This window comes from Camelus bactrianus, chromosome 16 (assembly GCF_048773025.1).
Source record: "Camelus bactrianus isolate YW-2024 breed Bactrian camel chromosome 16, ASM4877302v1, whole genome shotgun sequence".
NCBI lineage: Eukaryota > Metazoa > Chordata > Mammalia > Artiodactyla > Camelidae > Camelus > Camelus bactrianus.
In genome coordinates, this window is record NC_133554.1 from 45,778,612 (window position 1) to 45,799,978 (window position 21,367).

At 47.0% G+C, this 21,367-nt stretch overlaps 1 protein-coding gene across 2 annotated transcripts in view; it reads left to right on the forward strand.

Annotated features, from left to right (window-relative positions):
* The window catches only part of ITGB3 (integrin subunit beta 3), a 48,090-nt gene extending 26,723 nt beyond the window's left edge, over positions 1-21,367 (forward strand). For both annotated transcript variants that reach the window (XM_074343429.1, XM_074343430.1), the window contains exons 7-15: positions 979-1,074; positions 1,484-1,573; positions 2,289-2,423; positions 3,607-4,036; positions 8,950-9,172; positions 10,078-10,178; positions 12,300-12,419; positions 16,835-17,001; positions 18,480-21,367. In XM_074343429.1, coding sequence (XP_074199530.1) covers positions 979-1,074; positions 1,484-1,573; positions 2,289-2,423; positions 3,607-4,036; positions 8,950-9,172; positions 10,078-10,178; positions 12,300-12,419; positions 16,835-17,001; positions 18,480-18,545 — 1,428 coding nt within the window. In that variant the 3' untranslated portion in view covers positions 18,546-21,367. The remainder of the gene's footprint in view (positions 1-978; positions 1,075-1,483; positions 1,574-2,288; positions 2,424-3,606; positions 4,037-8,949; positions 9,173-10,077; positions 10,179-12,299; positions 12,420-16,834; positions 17,002-18,479) is intronic.

A 21,367-nucleotide genomic window follows, 5' to 3' on the forward strand; every position in this document is an offset into this window, starting at 1 on the left:
GGGTGAGTCAGTAACCATTGTCACCCAGTCTATGCAGGGCCTTACAGGGGCCGAGGGAGAGAAAGAAACTATGAAAGGTTCTACCCTTAGGGAGCTTTCAGTTTAGCTGAAGAGATGTGGTACCAGTAGCACAAGATGCATGATTAATGCTAACTGGACAGAACAGTCAATAAGGGCTTTAGGTATTCAAAGGAGAAAAGCTCATTATGAACTGGGATGGTCAAGGAAGGCCTCCTGGAGAAGGTGGGATCTAAGCTGGGTCCCTAAGGAAGGAGGAGGACTACCAAAAAGAAGGCCACTCCAGGTGGGAGAAAGACAGTGGGCCAGGTCAGTGGTAAGTGGAAGAGGGAGAGAGAAAGGAAGGTTAAGACCACATGGTAGAGGCTTGCAAGCACCAACCTAAGGCATTTTTCAATAGCTGCAAAACAGGAGGAAGCTTCAAAACAAAAGGGCCTGGCAGTACCTGGCCCAGACGGGGGGTGGGAAGGGACTGGGATTTTAAAATGTAGAATAGATAAACAAGATTGTACGGTGTAGCACGGGGAAATATATACAGGATTTTGTGGTGGATCACAGCGAAAGAGAATGTGACAATAAATATATGTACATTCATGTATAACTGAAAAATTGTGCTCTACACTGGAATTTGACACAACATTGTAAAATGACTATAACTCAAAAAAAGTATATATATAAAAAAAAAAAAGAAAAGAAGCTGCTTCTTGGTATGAACATTTCAAATTTGAATAGGAAGAAAGAAGTGCTTAGTTTTGGCACTACCAGCCTGTACTCCTTCATCTGTCTCTGGAGTTCACAACTAGGTTTGTGTTGTGTTTGCACATTGATTATGGGGTGAAAAGGTTTAAGTACCACCACTGTCTGGGCCATGGCCTGAGTTAGCCATCATCTAAGGCTTAGAACCCAGAGATGTATGCAAATAGACTTTTTAACTAACCTCCACAGTCTCCCTTTTCACAGGATTATCCCTCTCTCGGGCTGATGACTGAGAAGCTATCCCAGAAAAACATCAATTTGATCTTTGCAGTGACTGAAAATGTAGTCAGTCTCTACCAGGTGACTATGCCTTTGGGGCTTCCTGGAGAGGGAGTAGGGCCTGTGATGGGTGGGCCTGTGTCAGGGAACTGGCCCACACTAGCTTTGGCCATGGTCCCCAACTGGGAAAGACCCGGGAGCTAATGATTCCTCTTGGCAGCCTCTCTCCTTCAACCTTGAACCTAGCAGGATGGGTGTTTGATGTTTGCATTGGTGGAGGGGAGTAATTCAGTGGGAAGAGGAGTATGAGAGGTTCTCTATAATTTTGCTCAGGGCTGAAAAACTGCTAGATTTATTCCTGGAAGTGACAAGTAAAATATCCCATCCTTCCCTCAGTTTCCATTTCAAGACCGTCATCTGATTTGGGGAGGGCTTTTGTAGACCAGCACCGTCATCAGTCGTCCCTGGACACCTTTGTCTTCCTTTCTAGAACTACAGTGAGCTCATCCCAGGGACCACAGTGGGGGTTCTGTCTACTAATTCCAGCAATGTCCTCCAGCTCATTGTTGATGCTTATGGGGTAAGTGTCTTATATTGGGAACAAGCCTGCCAAGAGTCCACTTAGGCATTTCCCAGGAGGGCTCCGATTTGGGAGTCCTGGCTGCCAGTCCACCATGCAGCTTTCACAGCCTTCCTCTTGTCCTTCCAGATGCCAGGTGATACCCAGCACTGGGAGGAGTGCAGCCTTCTGAGAGAGAAATGGCTCAGAAAGGAACACTAGGGAGCCTTAGGGAGAATGGGGGAAGAGTCTAGAGAAGGTAGAAGGGAAAGAAAGGATGGAGTTGATGGTGAGGGGGAGCAGGACCCTGAAACTGGAGAGGGGCAGGGTAGAGAGTGAGGAAGAGCTACGCTCCAGCCATAGAGAAAAGAGGGAGCTGAGCCATGGGAATGTGGGGTTGGTTAATAACTACGTAGAAAGTGCTAGGACCCAAGGCAACCAGTATTATTAGCACTTGCGTCTTGCACGTCCATGAGGCCTGCAGGAGGGCCTACCTGGGTTCGTTTTTACCCAGACTCGCCTAGACACAAGTGGAGAAAGACAGAGAGCCGGTCCTGGGCAGGAATACAGCAGGAAGGAGGCTCCTGGGGTGCTCGGCAGCTTCCAGGTGAACCTCAGCATCTGGCACTGCAGGGGAGTCCAGGACCACCTGGTAGATTTTGCTCGAGATGGGATTGGCTCCTACTCATTTCCTCTCTGCCCGTTTTCTTACCTTCTTTTGCCCTTTTCTGCTCAGAAAATCCGTTCTAAAGTGGAGTTGGAAGTGCGTGACCTCCCTGAACAGTTGTCATTATCCTTCAATGCCACGTGTCTCAACAACGAGGTCATCCCAGGCCTTAAGTCTTGTGTTGGACTCAAGATTGGAGACACGGTGAGGTGGGCTGGGCAGGGGCTGAAGCTGCAGCTTTGACCGTGGCCTGTGCTCCGAAGTGTCTTTGGGCACCCCTCCCCTTCCTCCCCTGTATCTTCTTCCTAAATGTCCTCACAAGTTAGATGTAATGGAGCTGCCAGCCTTTTCCTCTGAGGCTTATGTTGCCTAAAACTTCTCTGTCTGTCCAGTAATTTCTCCGTCAGAGATTTTTAAAACTTGCATTTAGGTTACCCCTGTTTTTGCACAATTGATTGCAAATGAAAATATTTCTTACCTTCAGCCCCCAGCTGGTCTCCAGGCTCCCCTAAGGTAATGCCTTTCTTTGCTCCACAGTGTAAAATGGCAGTGTCATCTATAAATACTTTTTGAGCACCAACTTTGGGTTAAGCATTGTTCTACCTGCTGAAGATCTGACAGCAAACAAAATAGGCAAAAATAACCCCCCCTCGTGGAATTTCAGACTGACTGCAAATGTCCATTTTGCCCCTTCACTCCCTCTATGGCTTTCCTTCCTTAGTGGCTGGTTCTCTGCTTCTGCTTTAGGGGAGAGAGGATGATGAAGAGGGTGGGAGAAAGGAGGGGGATATCTATACCTGTATCATCTGTATTTATATCATCTGTGTCTATATATCTATCACTATCTATCCATCCCTCTGTCTATATTCTAGGCACATGTGTACACACCCTATGTAAGAAATATTGGCCTGAAATGTGTTTGATTGCACAGGTGATGAAATGTCATGTGGAAATTGAGTGGTTGATCCTGAACCTGTGGTTGGCCACTGAGTCGCATTGTATGATGCAAAATAGTGCTTTGTGTATCCCAACAATATTATGTAATCAGTCCTGTTAGCTTAGTTGGCCAGGGCAGGGTGTATGCAAGATCACTGGTTCTGTTCTGTTTGAGCTGGTTTATTTCACATTTGGCATTAAAGGAAAAAACTGTCTCATGACTGTAGACCATGTCTACACCTAGCCAGATACATGTGTCAGTTTTAGGCACAACTGCCCAACTATCCCCTGGCTCTTGGTAGTGGGAAGGCTGAGGAACTCCAGGTTGCTGGAAGATAGGACACCCAGTTTGGGTATCCTTGGGCAGGGTAGGGAGCAACTTCTTTCCCTCCAGGGCTGGAGTGTTAATAGGGTCCACCGGTGTCTGAATTCGATCTTACTTATCTTACAGGTGAGCTTCAGCATTGAGGCCAAGGTACGTGGCTGTCCCCAGGAGAAGGAGAAGTCCTTCACCATCAAGCCTGTGGGTTTCAAAGACAGCCTCACTGTCACGGTCACCTTCGATTGCGACTGTGACTGCCAAGCCCAGGCTGAGCCTTACAGCCACCGCTGCAACCACGGCAACGGGACCTTTGAGTGTGGGGTGTGCCGCTGCGGGCCTGGCTGGCTGGGGTCCCAGTGCGAGTGCTCGGAAGAGGACTACCGCCCCTCCCAGCAGGACGAGTGCAGCCCCCTGGAGGGCCAGCCCATCTGCAGCCAGCGGGGCGAATGTCTCTGTGGCCAGTGTGTCTGCCACAGCAGTGACTTTGGCAAGATCACGGGCAAGTACTGTGAGTGTGATGACTTCTCCTGTGTCCGCTACAAGGGGGAGATGTGCTCAGGTGAGTAAAGCTGCACACCCCTCCCCTCCTGGTACCCACACATCCTCACACATCTGCTGCTGCCTCTGGAAACGCATGCAGGTCAGGGCTTGCTTGAGGAGGGCACAGGAGGGCCCAGGGGCAAAACTGAGTAGATGGCACTCCAATGGCAGAAGACAGAAATGAGGTTTTCTTTGATTCCTCTCTCCTCCCTATGTCCTTGCTCAAGGGCACAAGGGGAAAAAAAGCTTCTGCTTCTGGGGGGAGGAGTTTCTCTCCTAGAAGAGCCTGGGAAGGAGTGGGGAAACTGGAAAGTGAAGATGGTTTTTTTCTTTTCCTTCATCTGCTCGTGTTTTAAGTCACTGGCTCCTAATCTTTTCAAGGATATGGACCAACCCCTTTTTAAGGTTTAAAAAAAAAAATCACTTTTTGATGGTGATTACATTTTTAGTATACATAGATTTGGAAAACACATAATGTCAGAATATGTAGTGAAGTTAGTAATAATTACTTTACATGGATTAATTTTCTATCACAAAAAATGTGGAAAATAGTAGTAGATATGCAAGATATTGGAGCACATTTGATGAGCCAATACACTCCAGCCCTGGAGGGAAAGAAGTCGCTCCCTGGAAAACAGTGAGCTCTTATTAAATGTTGGTGCTATTTTGTTATCACTGTTGGTATACTGTTACTCTTTGTACTCTAGCTCTCTGCTGTCTAATATGGTGGCTATTTAAATTAATCAAGTTTAATTAAAATGAAAGTAAATTTAAATTTAAATCAAATTAAATAAGCAATAAAAAAATTAGTTCCTTTGTCTCTCCACTAGTGGCTGCCCTGTTGGACAGCACAGATAATTATTGGATAGCACTGCCACAGAGAGTCCCAGCCTGCAGACTGGGGATTATGATTTTGAGTCCTTCTACACACAGGGTAGTGATAACTGAGCTGTTGTCCTCATTTCAAAATTCAGTAAATTCCTGAGGCCCACTGATCATCTCAAGCCAGTTTCTCCTTGCCCCAAAGACTACTCCTGGGGTACTTCCTCAGCTAGAAGTCCAACTGAGGTTAATGTCGTCTTTGTCTGCATCACACTGGCAACCCTCCCAGAGGCAATTAGGCAGTCTGAGTTGTCCCTGGGCACTGGGGATGCATTTTTGCTGGGCTATAATCACTGTGGCTTGATCCCTGTTGTGAGAGATAGATTGAAGATCTTTGTAGACTGGTTGGGACTGGTTTATGGGTGTACTGTGGCCAATCAAACGGAGATTATAATTGGCTTCTGGGGTGATCAAATCCATGACCCAGATTGGCTTCACTTGCATTGGGGTTCTAAACCAGCTGCGCTGATCCACCCAGAGGTTCACTCTAACATCAGCCTTTATAAAAGCTTGATTAGAAAGGTAAATCTGTGTCATTCTAAGGCATGTCCAAGTCATATAAAAATGGCTCCTATTTATTACCTGCAGCATTGTTTCCTTTGCTCATGCCAACACAATTTGAGAGAGAGATGGGAGAAAAACAGTATCAGAGAGATTACGGGTGAGAGATCAGATATGAACAGACACACACACACACACACACACACACACACACACACACACAGCAGTTTGAATTAGTGAGTGAGGCAGGAATTTCAGTTCATTTTAATAGGAAATAGTATTTGCATCACATTCAAAGCACTAAAGGGAATAATTAAGTTTGATGCAAGAGACCCAGGAGGAGCAGGTTGGGATTGAGAAGAGGGTTACCCTAGGAGAGGCATGCATGTGGCCGATGGCAGGGGTAGAGGGGACACCAGGAAGGGAGGGAGGCCCACTGCTCCTCCATAGCCTGATTGTTCCTGCTCTGGTGTGAGGTGGTGTGGGAGGGATCCTGGCCAGAGTGTGTTTCCTTTGGCCTCTGGCCCCACTGAAGCCACAAAACAAAGCTGCCTGGGTCAGCAGCCCTGGTTCCTGCCTCCCACCAGTGAAAGAACAGCTCGTCCTCAGCGTGCTCCAGCATATGACACAGGAGAACCCCAGGCAGTGCTGCAGCCTCTCAGGGTGCGGGGCACCCACTGGCTTCAGGTGTGGACCTTGTGGTGCTGTCATCACATTCTCCAGTGACAGATACTCAGGGACACAGGCACTTGGTCCATATGGGTGAACAGGAGTCATGTGTGATTCCTGACCTGGCCAGAGCTTATAGCCCAGCTCGACATGGTCCATCCCCAGAGCTGCTGGCCTGGTCTGTTCTTTACCTCAAACAGGGGCTCATGAGGCAGGAGTGCTATGACTTGTCCATCGCTTCAGCACCTGGCCTTTCCTGTCCTCTCCTCCCCACTGGCGGCATGGTTTTCGTGATTTCACAGTAGCAGCACCCCTCAGACATCAGGGAGTCCATCCTTGTCCTCAAGGGACTCTTCCACTCACCACATCCACGAACATAAATTGATCAGGCACCCATCTGTGCCTGGTCCTGTGCTGTGTGCTGTAGCATTGTGCTGGGATAGAGAGGCAGGAATAAGACAGTTATGCCCTCCATGAACTTCCCTAAGGAGAATTCACAGTGCGAGGCAGAACGTGCTAGATCCCAGAAAGGTGGTGTCCTCAGGGAATGTTACAGGAGTCCACCAGAGGGAGACCCACTGTGGACAGGGGACGGCTGGGTGGCTTCATGGAAGAGGTGGGACGTCAAAGGAAGGGCTGGCCCCTTAAGGGGAGCAGCAGAGCGATACATCAGCCCAGAAGGTCAAGCTACATGGGGAGAGTCACTGCCTTCCCTCTGACCTGAAACTCCTTCCCCTCCCCTCCCCACCCCTCCCCTGCTGCTTCCTTCTTCCCGACCTCCCTTTTCTTTCTTACGCTTTTTCTTCATTTCTCACCCTCCACCTCTGACTTTCCTGTGAATCCCGGCTCAGCCACCCTTTTGCTGGAGGGGTGCCAATCCTGTGACATTATCACACTGGCTTCCTTTTAAGGGCTCACCCTGTCAGGGCTTTGGAGTCAGCCTCCTGGCTCTGGCTGGCCACTTCCACTCCCAGCCTCGCCCCCTGGCTAGCTTGCGGATCGTCTTCTCAAAGATCACTTTGTTTAGCCTCACAAAGGAAACACTATGGGACAAGGAAGGGTTTCTGAGGAGACTGAGGCCTCCGAGTGCTGCCAGGCCTCTGTAGTGTCAGCTTTTCCCTGTCTGGGAGCCCTGGCCAAAAGCTGGGTGTAGTGGACACTGTGGTGGTCCTGCTCTGCCAGCTGGGCCACCCGTCCTGCATCTGCTGTTAGGGCTGCTGCCCCCAGCTCACAGATGCCCCATCTCTGGAGAATTATTTTCAGCTGACAGGAGCTGTCTCACCCTCGGAGCTTGGCCAATGACTGATGGACAGTGCCTTCACAAGTCCTTTACCTCAAGATTCCTGTGGTGTCATTCATGCCCCTGGGGCTCACCGTGGGATCAGGCTGGAGGGAGTCTCAGGCTGAGACCACGTTCCTGCCAGCTTTTGCCTCCTGCCCTGTCCTGCTTCCCTCCTTCCCTTCCACTTCCTCAGTAAGTCACTTGAACGAGAATCCTCACCACAAGCTATACTTCTAGGGAACCCAACCTCAAAATGCAGTTTTTCTTCTTTCTCCACCCTCTGCCAGCCCTGTATCTCTAACTCTCCAGAGACACTTGGCAGCTGGGACAGATAAGGCTATGTCTCCCATCCTTCTTGGGAAACAGCCATTTCTTGCCAATACAGTGAAGGTGTGTCCGAGTTTTGAATGCCAGTGTGGGTCCTAGAGAATGGTGCTGGTTATCAGCCGTTCTGTTGTGGGTGATGCCCATCTGGAGGGACCCACAGTGGCCAAGAGACATGAGTCAGACCCACTGGGGTCACTGGGGAGCAGTGGGTGCCAGCTAGTTGCTATGAGCCTGGCCATGGAACACCCTTTCCTCCACCACCTTGGCACCAAGTGGCATGGTTTTCAGATCAATTCAGGTTACTTCCCCCTTGCTCCTGCCTTTCCTCTGATTAACAGTCAGATTTTTATTATTCATCCACTTCTTCCTGATTCAGAGTCCTGGAGAATGAGTCACCTTTCTGCAGAGTTTAGGAGCCAAGTTTTAAAGCCTTGTTAAATGAATATTAGGAGAATATAGTGTTGAGGGTTAATGTCTGCATTTAAGCAGTCTAACCCCTTACCCCAGTCTCTCTCTCCCATTCCTATACTATGTAGGAAAGTGCATAGATCTTTGCTCCTAGGGCTGACGGCTCTTTGCAATACTATGACAGTGCAAGCAGGGCACGTGTTGGTGAATATTGTGTGTATTTTCCCGGAACTGGGAGTAAACTATTTGACTATCCCTCCATGGTAGGAATGTTGCCTGTCTTGTTCATTGCTGAGTCTCCAGTGCCCAGCATGTGGTATGAGCTCAGTAAATATTTGCTGAATGAATGGAAAAATAAACAAACATTAATTGCATACCTGCTCTGTGTCAGATGTTATGCTAATCACTATTGATGGAAAAATTAATATGGTATGTGCTCCCCCATCAGGGAGATCACAGTCTAGAAAGAGAAACAGTTAAGCAAGCAAATGGGTTGAACATAGGGTTGGAATAGAGGTATATATAAGTGCTAGGAGAACACATGGGCAGTCAATGTGGAGAACAGCCTGGGGAGGTCAGAAAAAGTGACAGAGGGGAAGGATCATTTGAGTTGAGCTTTAAAGGGTGAATAGGAGTTTGGTAGTGGTTACAGGAGGAAAGGGCATTTAGGCAGAGGGAACAGCAATGCTGACAAGCATGAGGATATGAGGACAGTGTAGAAGACGGTGCACAGCTCAGTGTCGGGGCTAAAGTTAGAAATGTGAGGAGGGTGAGGAGAGGTAAAGCCAGAAAGCAGGTCGAGCTACCATCCTGGGGTGGGGGCTTCACCTGCTGGTCTCCCCCTTTGGGCTGTGTATTTTCAGGCCACGGCCAGTGCAACTGTGGGGACTGCCTGTGTGACTCTGACTGGACCGGCTACTACTGCAACTGTACCACGCGCACCGACACCTGCATGTCCAGCAACGGGCTGCTGTGCAGCGGGCGGGGCAAGTGCGAATGTGGCAGCTGCGTCTGCATCCAGCCTGGCTCCTACGGGGACACCTGTGAGAAGTGTCCCACCTGCCCTGATGCCTGCACCTTTAAGAAGTGAGTGGGCAGGGAAGTGAGTTGGAGAGAGTTGGGTGTCTGGGTCAAGGGAGAGGGTCCACCAGACTATGCAGGTTCTGTCTCTTACCAAAGCTTTAGAGAGAGAAGTCTGTTCCAGCAAATGACTAGATTTCCTCTTTCCACTGCAAACTTGGGGGAAAGTTGGAGGGAGAGCCAAGCGTGAAGGGCACAGAGCAGTACCAGATGGACTGCAGTTGGAGAAACTCATCTCTTAGGCTGGATCCTGAATCTCTGAGTTGAGAGGAAGGCTCAACCAGGTAACTCCTTGGGAATGTTCCAGTGCTGATGGTCAGACTCTGGGAGATGTGGGGCTGTCGTTATGAAGGACTATGTAAAACAGGAGAAGTTCACCACTACAAACTTCACTCATCTGAGAGTCAGAGGAAGCCCCTGTCAGCCCAAGTCTGTGGCCCTGTCGTTTCTCTTACGGCGTTCCGGGCATGCAGCCTGCACGTTTGTACAGGATCCTGTGCTCGGAAGGGCCCCACACTTGGTTTAATGCTCTGCTGTCATCCTCTTGAAATTCCTACTAATTTTTGAATGAGGGACCTGACATTTTCATTTTGCACTGGGTCTCCAAATTACATGACTGGTTCTGACTTGAATGCTCCCAGAAGTGGCATAGGGTTCACCCTCCTGGCAGAGTCTTAGATGGGACATGAAGAAGTTTAATGAAGGTACCTGGGGCCCTACCTATGAGTAAGTAAGGCCATCCCACCCCTGAATGCCAGACGTGACTATCTGAGCCCCCAAGGATCATCTCACAGATGTTTTTGTTTGTATGTTTTCAGCGGCTTTCTGGGTGTATGGCAGGCAGAGCCAGACTGCAACACACTTAGATTTGTTCCTTCCTTGCCTTCATCCCTGTGTCTTTTCTTCTGTAGGGAGTGCGTGGAGTGTAAGAAGTTTAACCGGGGAGCCCTATACGAGGAGAATACCTGCAGCCGCTACTGTCGTGATGACATTGAGTCTGTGAAGGAGCTTAGTAAGTTCGGTGTGTCATAGAGTTGCACACACCCAGGTTCTAAGTTTTTCTGATTTAATCCCAGAAACTATCCAACTCTTATCTGTAAAATGGAAGAGTAATTCCTACCTCAAGGCATGTTGTGCAGGCCAGATGTACAGTAGGCACTTAATAAAAGCTGGCTTCCCTGAGAGTCTTCCTGTATCTCCACTAATTTGTTTAGCAATTCCTCCCCCTTCTGCTCCCCAGAGTTCACAGGCTCAGCAAGATCCTACAAATAACTTATAATTATGTATAAATCAGGCAACACTAACTTTACCACCCCAAGGAAAGGAGGACAATGCACCTTATTTTACAGATGAAGAAACTGAGGCACAGGGTAGGGAAGTAGTTGCCCATGATAATCTTAGCTTAGTTGGCTAGTGAACATTTACTGAGTTTGCTTAACTAAGACTGTTAAGCAATGCCCAGGCATACAGCTTTGCTGGTTTAGAGGGAAACCTTCACCCTTGTGGAGAGCCAGAATCATTAGCCTGAAGCCCCCTTTAGCTCTCTGGAAACCCCTCCTGGAGTAAGACAGATAGAAATACAGTGGGGAGCAAAACTCTTGCCTGCAATTATTCTGGTTTGTATTTCATCTTGACTTAAAAGGAAATGATCTTTGCTATGCTCTCAGCACATTTGATGTGGTAATCTGGGCCAGCTAGGCATTGGGTGGTGCCAGGGAGATGGCTATCTCTTTGGAGATAGTGATCGCTCTTAAAGACAGGAAACACATTTTCAGTGAGAGCCACAGTAAGATACAGCCAATCAGGCAGCTTCTGGGTGGAGGTGTTATGGGAAAGAATCAGACCTCTGGGCCCTTTGGCTAATATCAGAAGTGGGGCTGGGGTGAGGGTAGTGATTTGGGTATTGAGTTTGAAGAGGCAGTTTTTCCTCTGGAGAAGAGCAGGCTTGCTATGATTAGCTTAGGTGGAAGAGGCTGCTGAGATGGGAGACATCTTTATCATCTAGACCAGATGGGTATTATAAGTTAGTTGATAAGTAGTACCCCCACCCTCTGCCATGACAATCATAAATGCTTATTTGTATGGAATTTTATAACTTACACAAGTTATAAAAGTATCTTTTCATTACCTTATTCTTCTCCCAACAACCTAGTGAAGTAGAACTTATAACTATTGTTATCTTCATTTTGAGGTTGAGGAAGTTGAGTCTCAGGAAAGTTAAGTAACTTGCCCAAGCAACTTAGTGGTGGGTTAAGATTAGATCTATATCCTGAAATCCTTACTCTTTCTTTCCACTGTACTATGATACCACTGGTTTACCAAAGGTTTATTGAGTTAAAGTCTGTAGGATGTGCTTTGAGACTCACCTTCTACTCCTGCTGCATCACATATCTGCTGTGTGACCTTGGGACGTTTGCTTAACCTCATTGTGTGTCAGTTTTACCTCATCTGGGAAAGCTGGTGTAGGGCATAGGAAGGTAACCCATAGTTCCACTGTCAGAATAACAGGTTTTAGAATTAGAAGGGATGAAGCCAATAAAACACGATGGGAGTCAAAGAAGAAGAGAGAGCTCTTGAGAGGAACACTGGATCAGAAGCGGAAATGGAAGAAATATAAGGGCTGAGTAAACAAACTACTGAGAATCACTGAGCAAGCAGAGAAAGGAAAGAGGGGGGAGGAAACAGCCACTGTGTGTCAGGTACTGTTTACTTTATGCTGTTTAATTCTCGACCATCCCTGTGAGTGAGGGTTTTTCTTCTATAGAAGAAGAAAGGGAGATTTGATGAGGTCGAATGACTTACCAAAATCACACAGCTGGGAGGTGATAGAGCCAGACTTTGAATCAGATTATGTGATACTGTTATGTCATGTCCCTTCCAGAGGAAGGAATAAGAACCAAAGAGGACCTGTGGGAGACAAAGGACAGTAGTGAGGGTTATCTGTAGGCGATTGCCAGGCACTTGCCTGGCTCAAATGACACAGCCATCTCAAATCTAGGCATCTTGCCTAACATCAGGCATAGGGTTTCCTGTCACGTACTTTCTCAGAAGTCCAGTGACTGGGGTTAGAGGGTGGCCCCATCTTCCAGGAATTGGCCCATTTTTCATTCTTCCATCCTGCCTCCTCCCCCAGAGGACAGTGGAAAGGATGCTGTGAATTGCACCTACAAGAATGAGGATGACTGTGTCGTCAGATTCCAGTACTATGAAGACTCCAGTGGGAAGTCCATCCTGTATGTGGTAGAAGAGCCAGGTGAGTGAACCCTGAGGGTCCTGACCCTGCCCGCAGGGAGAGGGAGAACTGTGTTAGGCAGTAACTTCCACCCATCACTCCTCTTAAACAGAACAGCCAGATTAAGCCTTCCAAGTGGTAAGTTAGGGCCTGTATAAAATATAAATACCAGCAAGAAAGTGACTTGCTAGTTGAGGAGACAAAAATAAGAAGGTGGGTAAGGAGAGGAAGAAGGTAGGTCTGTATCTTGTCAAGAAACAGAATACAGCATGACGTTTTTTGAGGTGATAATGTTAGGAAGTAAGGAATTTAAATTCTAGCACTTTTCCACATGAGGCATCTGCTCCACGAAGAGTTAAACGGTTTCCAAGAGCAACCTGCTTGCTTCTTCGGAGGAAGGCCTGATGGTTGGAGGTGTTGACCTTACCAGGTTCACCATGAGACGTAGTGAAGGGTTTGAGGCATCAGCCCAGGGCTGCCCTTAACACTGAAAAGTTAGCCTTTGCTTTCGAGGCCCTCTGGAAGCAGGAGAGCTCATTCTGTCATACACAGACCCACCACAGGTTTGTCACCATCCAGCGTGGTCAGTTTGCTTCCATCTTATTCCCTTTACCTCCTTTCTTCCCCTTAAACAACAGATTAAGATATGAATCATTAGACAGCATTTTTGAGTGCTTATTATATACTGGGCAGTGGGCGAGGTAAATAAGACCCGTGTGACACTCACAGGCCATGGAGGGGAGAGCGTGTAAAGCAGTGATGACACTGCAGTGGGACAAGGGCTAAGGTGTGGTAGCTGTGGGGGTGGGAGGGGTGGACAGCAACTTTCAGGAGTGAAGGAATAGTCTCTGAAGGCTGAGGCTAAATCAGCTTGTCCCTTGATGTTCTTTACAGCTGTAGGAATTTCTTCAAATCATTTTTTTGACCAGGTGCCAGCCAACTTGTTCTGAAAAAGGCCAGATGTTAAATATTTTAGGCTTTGTGGGCCATGTGGTCTCTGCTGCGGCTACTTAACTCTGACACAGTAGCAGGAAAGCAGCAGATGAAGGGGCCTGGCTCTATTCATAAAACCAGGTGGCCAGCCGTGTGTAGCAGCTCATGGGGCCATTGTTTGCTGGTTCCTCTTTAGGGCAGTGGTTCTCAAACTTTTGTATGTTACCCTGTTAAAAAAAAAATTCAGATTCCTGAGCCCTGTTGTACTTCCACAGCCTATGCGTCTTTTTTTTTTTTTTTTTCATTAGTGCCCCTGGTAATTGTGATTTTCACCCCAGTGTTTGAATGCCTCTGCTGAGCCTTCTCAGACCTCCTCCCGCCTCCATTCGCTCACTGGCTTTGATGCACCTGTTTGATTCTCATGGCAGCTGTGCTCCCCTTCAGCCGGGCTTTCATCACACTGTCAGATTGCTTCTTTAATCACCTGTCTCCCTCGGTAGATCATAAGTTCCATGAACACAGGAATGGTATCTGTGTTACCTGTTGTCATATCCTCATACTTGGCTCAGCCATTTACAGAGAAGCTACTTAATCTGTGGTTTTTGAATGGATCAATAGGACTGATTATTCCCAGGAGACAGTCAGACTTATATACATCTTAATATGTTTTGGGAGAATTTTGGCTTCTTGGAGAAGGAAGGGGATGCCTGTGGGAAAAGGGCTACATCTCTGTAACCCAGGGTGCTGCTGTCCCCTGGGTAGCAGAGGGCATGGGGTCCCCATCTGTGATATTGTTCATCAGCCTTTCCAGAGCTCCCACCTTTTATAAGGGAGAAGGGAGGTAAAGAAAGGGCATCACCTTAGTTTTATTCTGTGGCTCAAGGGAACGCTGACAGAGGGGAGGTGGAGAGGGAAGAGACAGCATGTTTATCTGTGGGGTAGCCGATGTGGATTAACCAGGCTGTGACTTCCTCACGCTCTCCCATCCACCCGTTGTAACACATTTCAGGGGTTTTTCCAAACCCACCCTATGCGTACCTTTGTCCCCTCTCCTTTCAGAAGGGCTTTGGGGTTTCACGTTACTTCATCTCTTTTCTACAACATCCCTGCTGGCGCTCCTGATGTTATCACTCATCAGAATCCTTTGCCTTGGTACCTGAGGCTGGACTCTACTGCCTGGAGTTGTAGGGAACAAGGATGATGATAACTGGGGTGGTACAAATATGTTTTCAGGCTTACTGCCAGTAGACCCCTTCTGACGCATTAGGAGATGGGACCCCAGACCCACATTTCCTATCTTGTTGACCTGGAATTCCAAGTTCTGCCCCTCCTCTCACCCCTACCCCCCAACCATTTTCAGGGAGCTCTGGCTTTGTGTAGAGTATAGCATCTGGGGCCCTGGAGTGCAGGAAGAGATTATTCTCGTTTGCTAACTCGTGCTCTTGAAGATGCTCTCTTTGAGGGGCTGAGCCACTGCAGGGCAGTAAAGAGGGCACTGCCAAGGAGTTTGACATTGGCCGAGTGGTGTTCAGCCCTCTGGGAATGAGCTCCCCTGAGCTGGGCCCCCATCACTTCCAGATAGGGGTGCCTGATAAAATGCAATATGTGGTACATACTTATGCTAAAAAGTTACTTATGGTTTATATGAAATTCAAGTTTAACCGGACTTCCTGTACTTTCGTTTGTCAAATCTGCTAATCTGACCCAGTGTTTCCTGACTTTGGGTCATCACCCGCTCTGGGTCCCCATCACTGAGGCTGGGAGGGCTTTCTAGAGACCACCTGAGCCTGTGTCTTCTTCCAGGAACCCTGCTATCCACCCCTTTCAGAACAGACTATTAACAGATTTAATTTTCCCCCTGAAGATCTCCTGGTAGTCTACCTGTCCTGCCGTACTGACATGCAGAATTGAAGAGATTCCATTCTGAGGTTTAAGGGTCAGCCCTACCTCAGTCTTCCAGAGAAATCATAACTGCTTTTCCCAGAAGAACTGGGGTCCTTCAGTCCTGGGAACTTGGACGCTGGAACCTCATAGCCTCTCTCCAAACATTCCTTTAATTATAGACAGGTTGTAATTTGGTGGGGTGGGAAATAGCCTGCTTGGGTTGTGGTGATGGGTTTTTTTGGGTAGGATGTGATGAGCGAGTGTGTATGTTTAGAGAAGAAGGTGGGAGACAGTGTGGAAAGCAGGTGTGACTCCTCTCCAGATCCATCAGTACTCATGCATACCGACACCTAATTACATAACACCTGAGAAGTTACTGGAGCGAGGCTACTCATCAGAGCTCTGTGGTTTATGGGAAGCAGAACTCTTCAGAGCACACTCAGCTTGGCCTCCAGAGGGGTGACGTACCTCTGTTTACGTTGGTTGTTGACTGGGGTTGAGCAGGAAGTCAGCGCTCAATAGGCTTAGGATTTTAGATGACTAAATATTTTTGGAAGAAACCCCAAAATATTGTCTTGGTTGGCAGGCCTCCTAGTCTCGAAGTATGCCAAAAAGGTCATTAGGTTCCCAGACCTCAGGGATGTAAATATTTCAACTACGGTAACTCACTCAAAGGCCTACAGGAGCTACATAAATAAATTAAGGAAAACAGCTGCATATGACAGGGACACCAGGAATAACAGTAGCTGATATTTATTGAGTGATCTGAGATCTTTAAATATATTTAGCTTAATTATTTCTTAATTATTCTTCATAACAAATTTTTGAAGTCAGTGCTATAACTTTTATTTGTTTATTTATTTATTTAGGGGGGTAATTAGGTATATCTATTTATTTAGTTATTTTAAAGGAGGCACTGGGGATTGAACCCAGGACCTAGTGCATGCTTAGCACTACTGAGCTACACCCTCCCCCCTAGTGCTATTACTTTTAGAGATGAAGAAACAGGAAACAGATACCTGAAAAGGTTAAATAATTTCCCAAAGGTCACATAGCAAAGTAAGTGGTAAGTCAGGATTTACATCCAGAGTCTGGCTCCAGAGCCCACAGTCACACAGAATCAATGGCAAGTCACAATGGCTGCTCTGGCACACTGAAGAACATGTCCCATCTAAGAGGGACAGCTACTCCTCAGCCCTAGCCATTTGCAACCCTATAAAAATACAGGTTCAGTGTTTCTAGATCTTTTGATTTTTTTTTTAAGAGAAGAAAAAGAATCTGAAATTTTAGGGGGATAATCTCCTGATTATTCTGTGTTGACAACGAAATCAAATTTTTAATAAACAGCTATGTGAACTCACACTGAGTAGGCTGGATTTTGCCCGTGGATGACCAGCTAATGACCTCTGATTTAAAACACTCAGGACACATTATTGCTGCCCTGAAGATTGCTCCCCTACTCCTTTTAAAAATTAATTGACTTATTTTGTAAGTCCTGTTTCCTTCAGAGAACTTTCTAGTGCTTTATGACTTTGTCCAGAAGATCTTATTTGTTGTAGCCATTTCAAGTGATTCCTGCTCCATTCCCAACTGCCCTGCTCTGTGCTCTCTCCTGACAGAGTGTCCCAAGGGCCCTGACATCCTGGTGGTCCTGCTTTCAGTAATGGGGGCCATTCTGTTTATTGGCCTCGCTACTCTATTCATCTGGAAGCTCCTCATCACCATCCATGACCGGAAGGAGTTTGCTAAATTTGAAGAAGAGAGAGCCAGAGCCAAATGGGACACAGTAAGACTCTGGGCTGGGCTGGGTGTTTCCTTCAGTTGTTGGTTTGAATCTGAAGTGGAAGTAGTAGATGCTTAGGGTTCAGCCAGCACCATGGTTTCCCAGGTATCCTCTGTTCTGGAGATTGGATGACAGCCTAACTGTCCTGTTGTCCTTACGCTTTCTGGATTCTCTCTGTATCACACAGTGACCACAGGCCACATCAGTGAGTACTGACTGAGCTCAGAGAGGGCCCAGCTCTGCTCTGGACACTGGAAGAGATGAAAAGGAAACTTATTCTCCAAGAGACAGGGCAAACTTAAGACTCCTATGTTGAGGACATAAAGTAATACATTATATACTGAGGAAATCCAAAGCATTAAACACAAACAGAAAAAATAATAATAGCTAACATTTACTGAGGATTTACCATGTACCAGGAACTGTTCTAAATGCCTTTTACATATTAACTTATTTCATCCCATTAACAGCCCTATGTGGTGGATAACATTATTATTCCCATTTAATAGATAAAGAAACTGAGTACAAAGAAATGAAGCAGCTTCCCTGATTGTGAGAGGGAATTAGGTCATGAAAAGAATTACTTTTTGGGTCAGCCTCTTAAAAACATGATCCCTGTAGTTTATCCTGATTGAATCGAATCAAAAAAGCATTTATTGAGAACTTTCTATATGCATAAGTTTACTCTATTCTCCTTTGGTTCGTCTTCCACATTTTAACTTCTTTCTGGATCTTCCAAATGGCTCTTTGACTCCTTAAATGTCCAGGGTTAGGCTGAAAGTTTGTTCCCATTTGATGGTGATCTCAGGCCTGTGTACTCAAACATCCCAAGAAACTGAGATGTTTCTATTCAAACAGTGTAGAAATCCTGGCCCTCTGAAGTCCATGAGAATGCGTTGTGCTTCTTAAGGCTACCACTGAGGACTGGTAGACCTAATGGGATTTGTCACTGTTTGTTAGAAAATAATTTGGGAAACCTAGTGAGACTCTTCTTCCTGCTAACATGACAGTTTGTGGGTAGTGTTTGAGGGATGGATGAAAACAAGTTAAGAATTATTTGAGCAAAGGCTGTCGTCTGTTCCAACCACCTCCTGCTACGTTTCTCTTCCTTGCCCACGCCCTCCAGCACCATTAGAATGAAGTAAAAATGGGAGAAGGGTGAAAGAGAAAGCTCAGAAGAAAGGGAGGATAGAAGATATTGGCTAAAAGTTACCTTGAAATTTGGGATCACCAAAAGTGATGGGCTGAAGTTAACCCCTTAGGAGTAGTGGAAGGATGCCTTTCTACCTGATCTCTCCTCTTATTTCCTACCCATTCCTACCTTAAGGGCAACTGTGTGAGTATAAGGAGCATTAAGCTATTCACTGATGGTATACCCCAGAGCAGGGATCTTGGGTTAACTTCTCCAATGACATGTAAACCCTGAGGGAAGGGAAGAATTGAGGAATTCGCTGTAAGACACTTCTCTGTTCTCTCCGCAGGCCAACAACCCACTGTATAAAGAGGCCACATCCACCTTCACCAACATCACCTACCGGGGAACTTAATGACAGTCATCCTCAGAGCACTGTCAGACTGTCCCAGGATTGTGGGTGTCTCAGCTGTCCTGTTTACAGGGACAATATCTGTGGGGCGGGATTGGGGGCTTGGAGTGGGGTGGGTTGGAAGAATGTGGGTCTCTGTGTGTGTGTGCGTGTGAGTGTGCTGTGTGTGAGGGAGTGTGTAATTTAAAATTTGTGAAGTGTCCCGGATAAGCGGAGCTCCTCAGCCTTTGTCCTCAGGACGCCCTCTTCAGGGAGTCTTCCTGCTTAACCTGAGGGTGACCTACGCAGCTGAGCAGGTATTCTTCATTACCTCAGTGGGAAGCCAGCTTTCCTTCTCGGGCCATTCTCTTGAAGAGAAGGGTAGGGCCGAGGTCTCTCTTTCCAGAGAAAGGGACCTTGATTTACCCTGTGTGTGTGGTTCTGGGGCCTGACTCTCAGCAGCTCTGGTGGGAACTGCTGGGCTTTGCAGCCTTTATCATCTATACCTCTGTCTCCTCTCCCTTCCCTCAGGCTGGAGGAGGAATCAGGCGAGAGCTGAACCATCAGAGCTGCCTGTCTTTGCTATCAGCTCAGTCCAGCATGGTTCTCTATTAAGAGAAGTCCTTGCTACGTAATTCTTAAGTCTACTGGGAGCAAGGATGGCAGGGCCACCCAGGGGTCACCACGCATGGCCTGGAGGAGGGTGCCCATGTTCCCTAGTTTGTGATCATAACCCTTCAGATTCGCCTCATTGGCAGCTCTAGAAGAAACGTGTCGCCCTTAGACCAGCACCACCTCTTTACCTCCTAGTCCACGCTCTCACTGCTGTAGACATCTGCTACGTGGTGGGGATTTCTCTCATGACCGAATGCTTTCGTCCCAGGGGGAGTGCTATGGTTAGAGCCAGAGGTCTGCCCCACCCTTTGGGCCCTCTGCTCCTTGTCCAGGGCACCTCCACATGTCCACCCCCGTGCTCCTATGTGCTCCATCCACCCGTGGGGCTGATTGCATTTATCTACCTCGTGGGTGTCTTGTGAAGGGATCATTCCCAGGGGTCTCTGAGTCTGCTGGGCCTAAGTGCCAGGCTGGAATGATGGGCCAGTTGTATCAGCATGTGTGGCCTATTTTCCTGTGGGCTGGGCAACCTCATTTTAACTCAGTCTTTAATCTGAGAGGCCACAAGTGCAATTTTGTTTTACTTTTCTTGTTGGGGCACCTGAAACTATGATGAGACTTGCTTAATCTAAAGGAGCATGTATATAGACACATTTGCATTTATATTTGTAATTTTATTTGATGATGAGGAAGAAGGAGATTTAAAAAAAAACACACAGAGACTTGGGCTGGATGGAGACTCCCACTTGGCATCATTTATAGCAAGTCACTGCCCAGTTGCTGGATCTGGAAGGGCTTCTCATCTGGAAGCCTATGGGTATGGACACATGGACATGCTGGACCTTTCCTGAGGAGGAGGAAAATGGGCTGCTCTTTTTTTCTAGCAAAAGCAGTTGCTCCATTGGTGTTTACATTCATTCAACATTAACAACCACCCTCATTCCCCTTCCCACCCCCCCACCCCCAAAAGGGGAAGGGCTTCTCATGATCAGAAAATCTAAGCCTTGGCCTCAGTGTTTCAGCTAAGGAAACTTGAACCTTAATTAAGACAAGTCACTTTCTTCTCCCTGGGGCTAAATTTTCTAGTTTGAAAAATGATGTGTTTGTACCAGCCAGTCTAGAAAGGTCTCTTTCAGTATCAGCACTCTGTGATGCTGGGATTTACTGTATGTGGCATCAAACTTGCAATCAAGATTCTGTGGGATGTTGGTACTGTTTGTTTTTGCAGTTGAGAGATCTTAGAGACCTGGCTTTGGCAAAAGCAGATGTCATCCCGTGTCACCTTTCTCAATGAAAAGGTTTCTTTCTATCATCCTCTTTCAAAACCCCCTCTCCAGCTTTTGTTAGCAGTTACATCTCTGGATGTAGCACCTAAGCTCCACTTAGTTATTTCTTTGTTCACTTTGCACACAGTTACATCCACATGTTAGGGAAGAGGGACCCGTAAGAACTAGCTGAAGTATGTATTCTGTATCCATGTGTTAACATTGAAAATAAACCTTGGAATTAGGAATGAGGCAGCTGACAGAGCCCTGTCTCGCTCATGGATTACTCCTTCCTGCAGGGGATGGTAATGTAGTAGAGAGATAAAGCGGGGAGGGACGATCATGAATCCAAGAAGTTTAGAACCTAGCTGTAACCTTTGGCTGCTGAGAAAAGACCCCATCAGAGTAGGAGTTGGATATTTTCTTTAGATAAGATGGTTTATATGAAGAAACTGTATCAAAGGAGGCAAGACATGTATCTAAAGGATGAAAAAAATCAGTGGGAATCTTGTCTGAGCTTCTACAATGAGGCTCATAGGCTTTGAAGACCAGTACTGTTTGTATGTGGGGAGAGCCTGTAGTTGTGTTCACCAGATAGCAGATACCAGTCAGTTTTGGCATCTTGCAGGGTGAACATGTAAATAGTATTTTAGCATCAGACAACACAGCCTGAAGAGGTTATTTGTGCCCAGCTCTTTTGGAGACATTTTATGATGAATCTCAGGGTCTGTGGACAATAATGGGAAACTTTGAACATTCCTGACAAGTTCACATAGAAGTCAGTTCTTTACCTCTCACATATTCCTAGACCATCCATGGTTTCAAGATACTTCTCTTGGTTAAGTATTCCTGGTCAAAATTACTTAACGTGCCTTCCTGACTTCCTTAACCACCTCCTCTGTTCGAGTTGTGCAACAGTGAATTAAATGTGCTTTCCAAAAAGAATTGGCCTAAGGCTGCCCAATG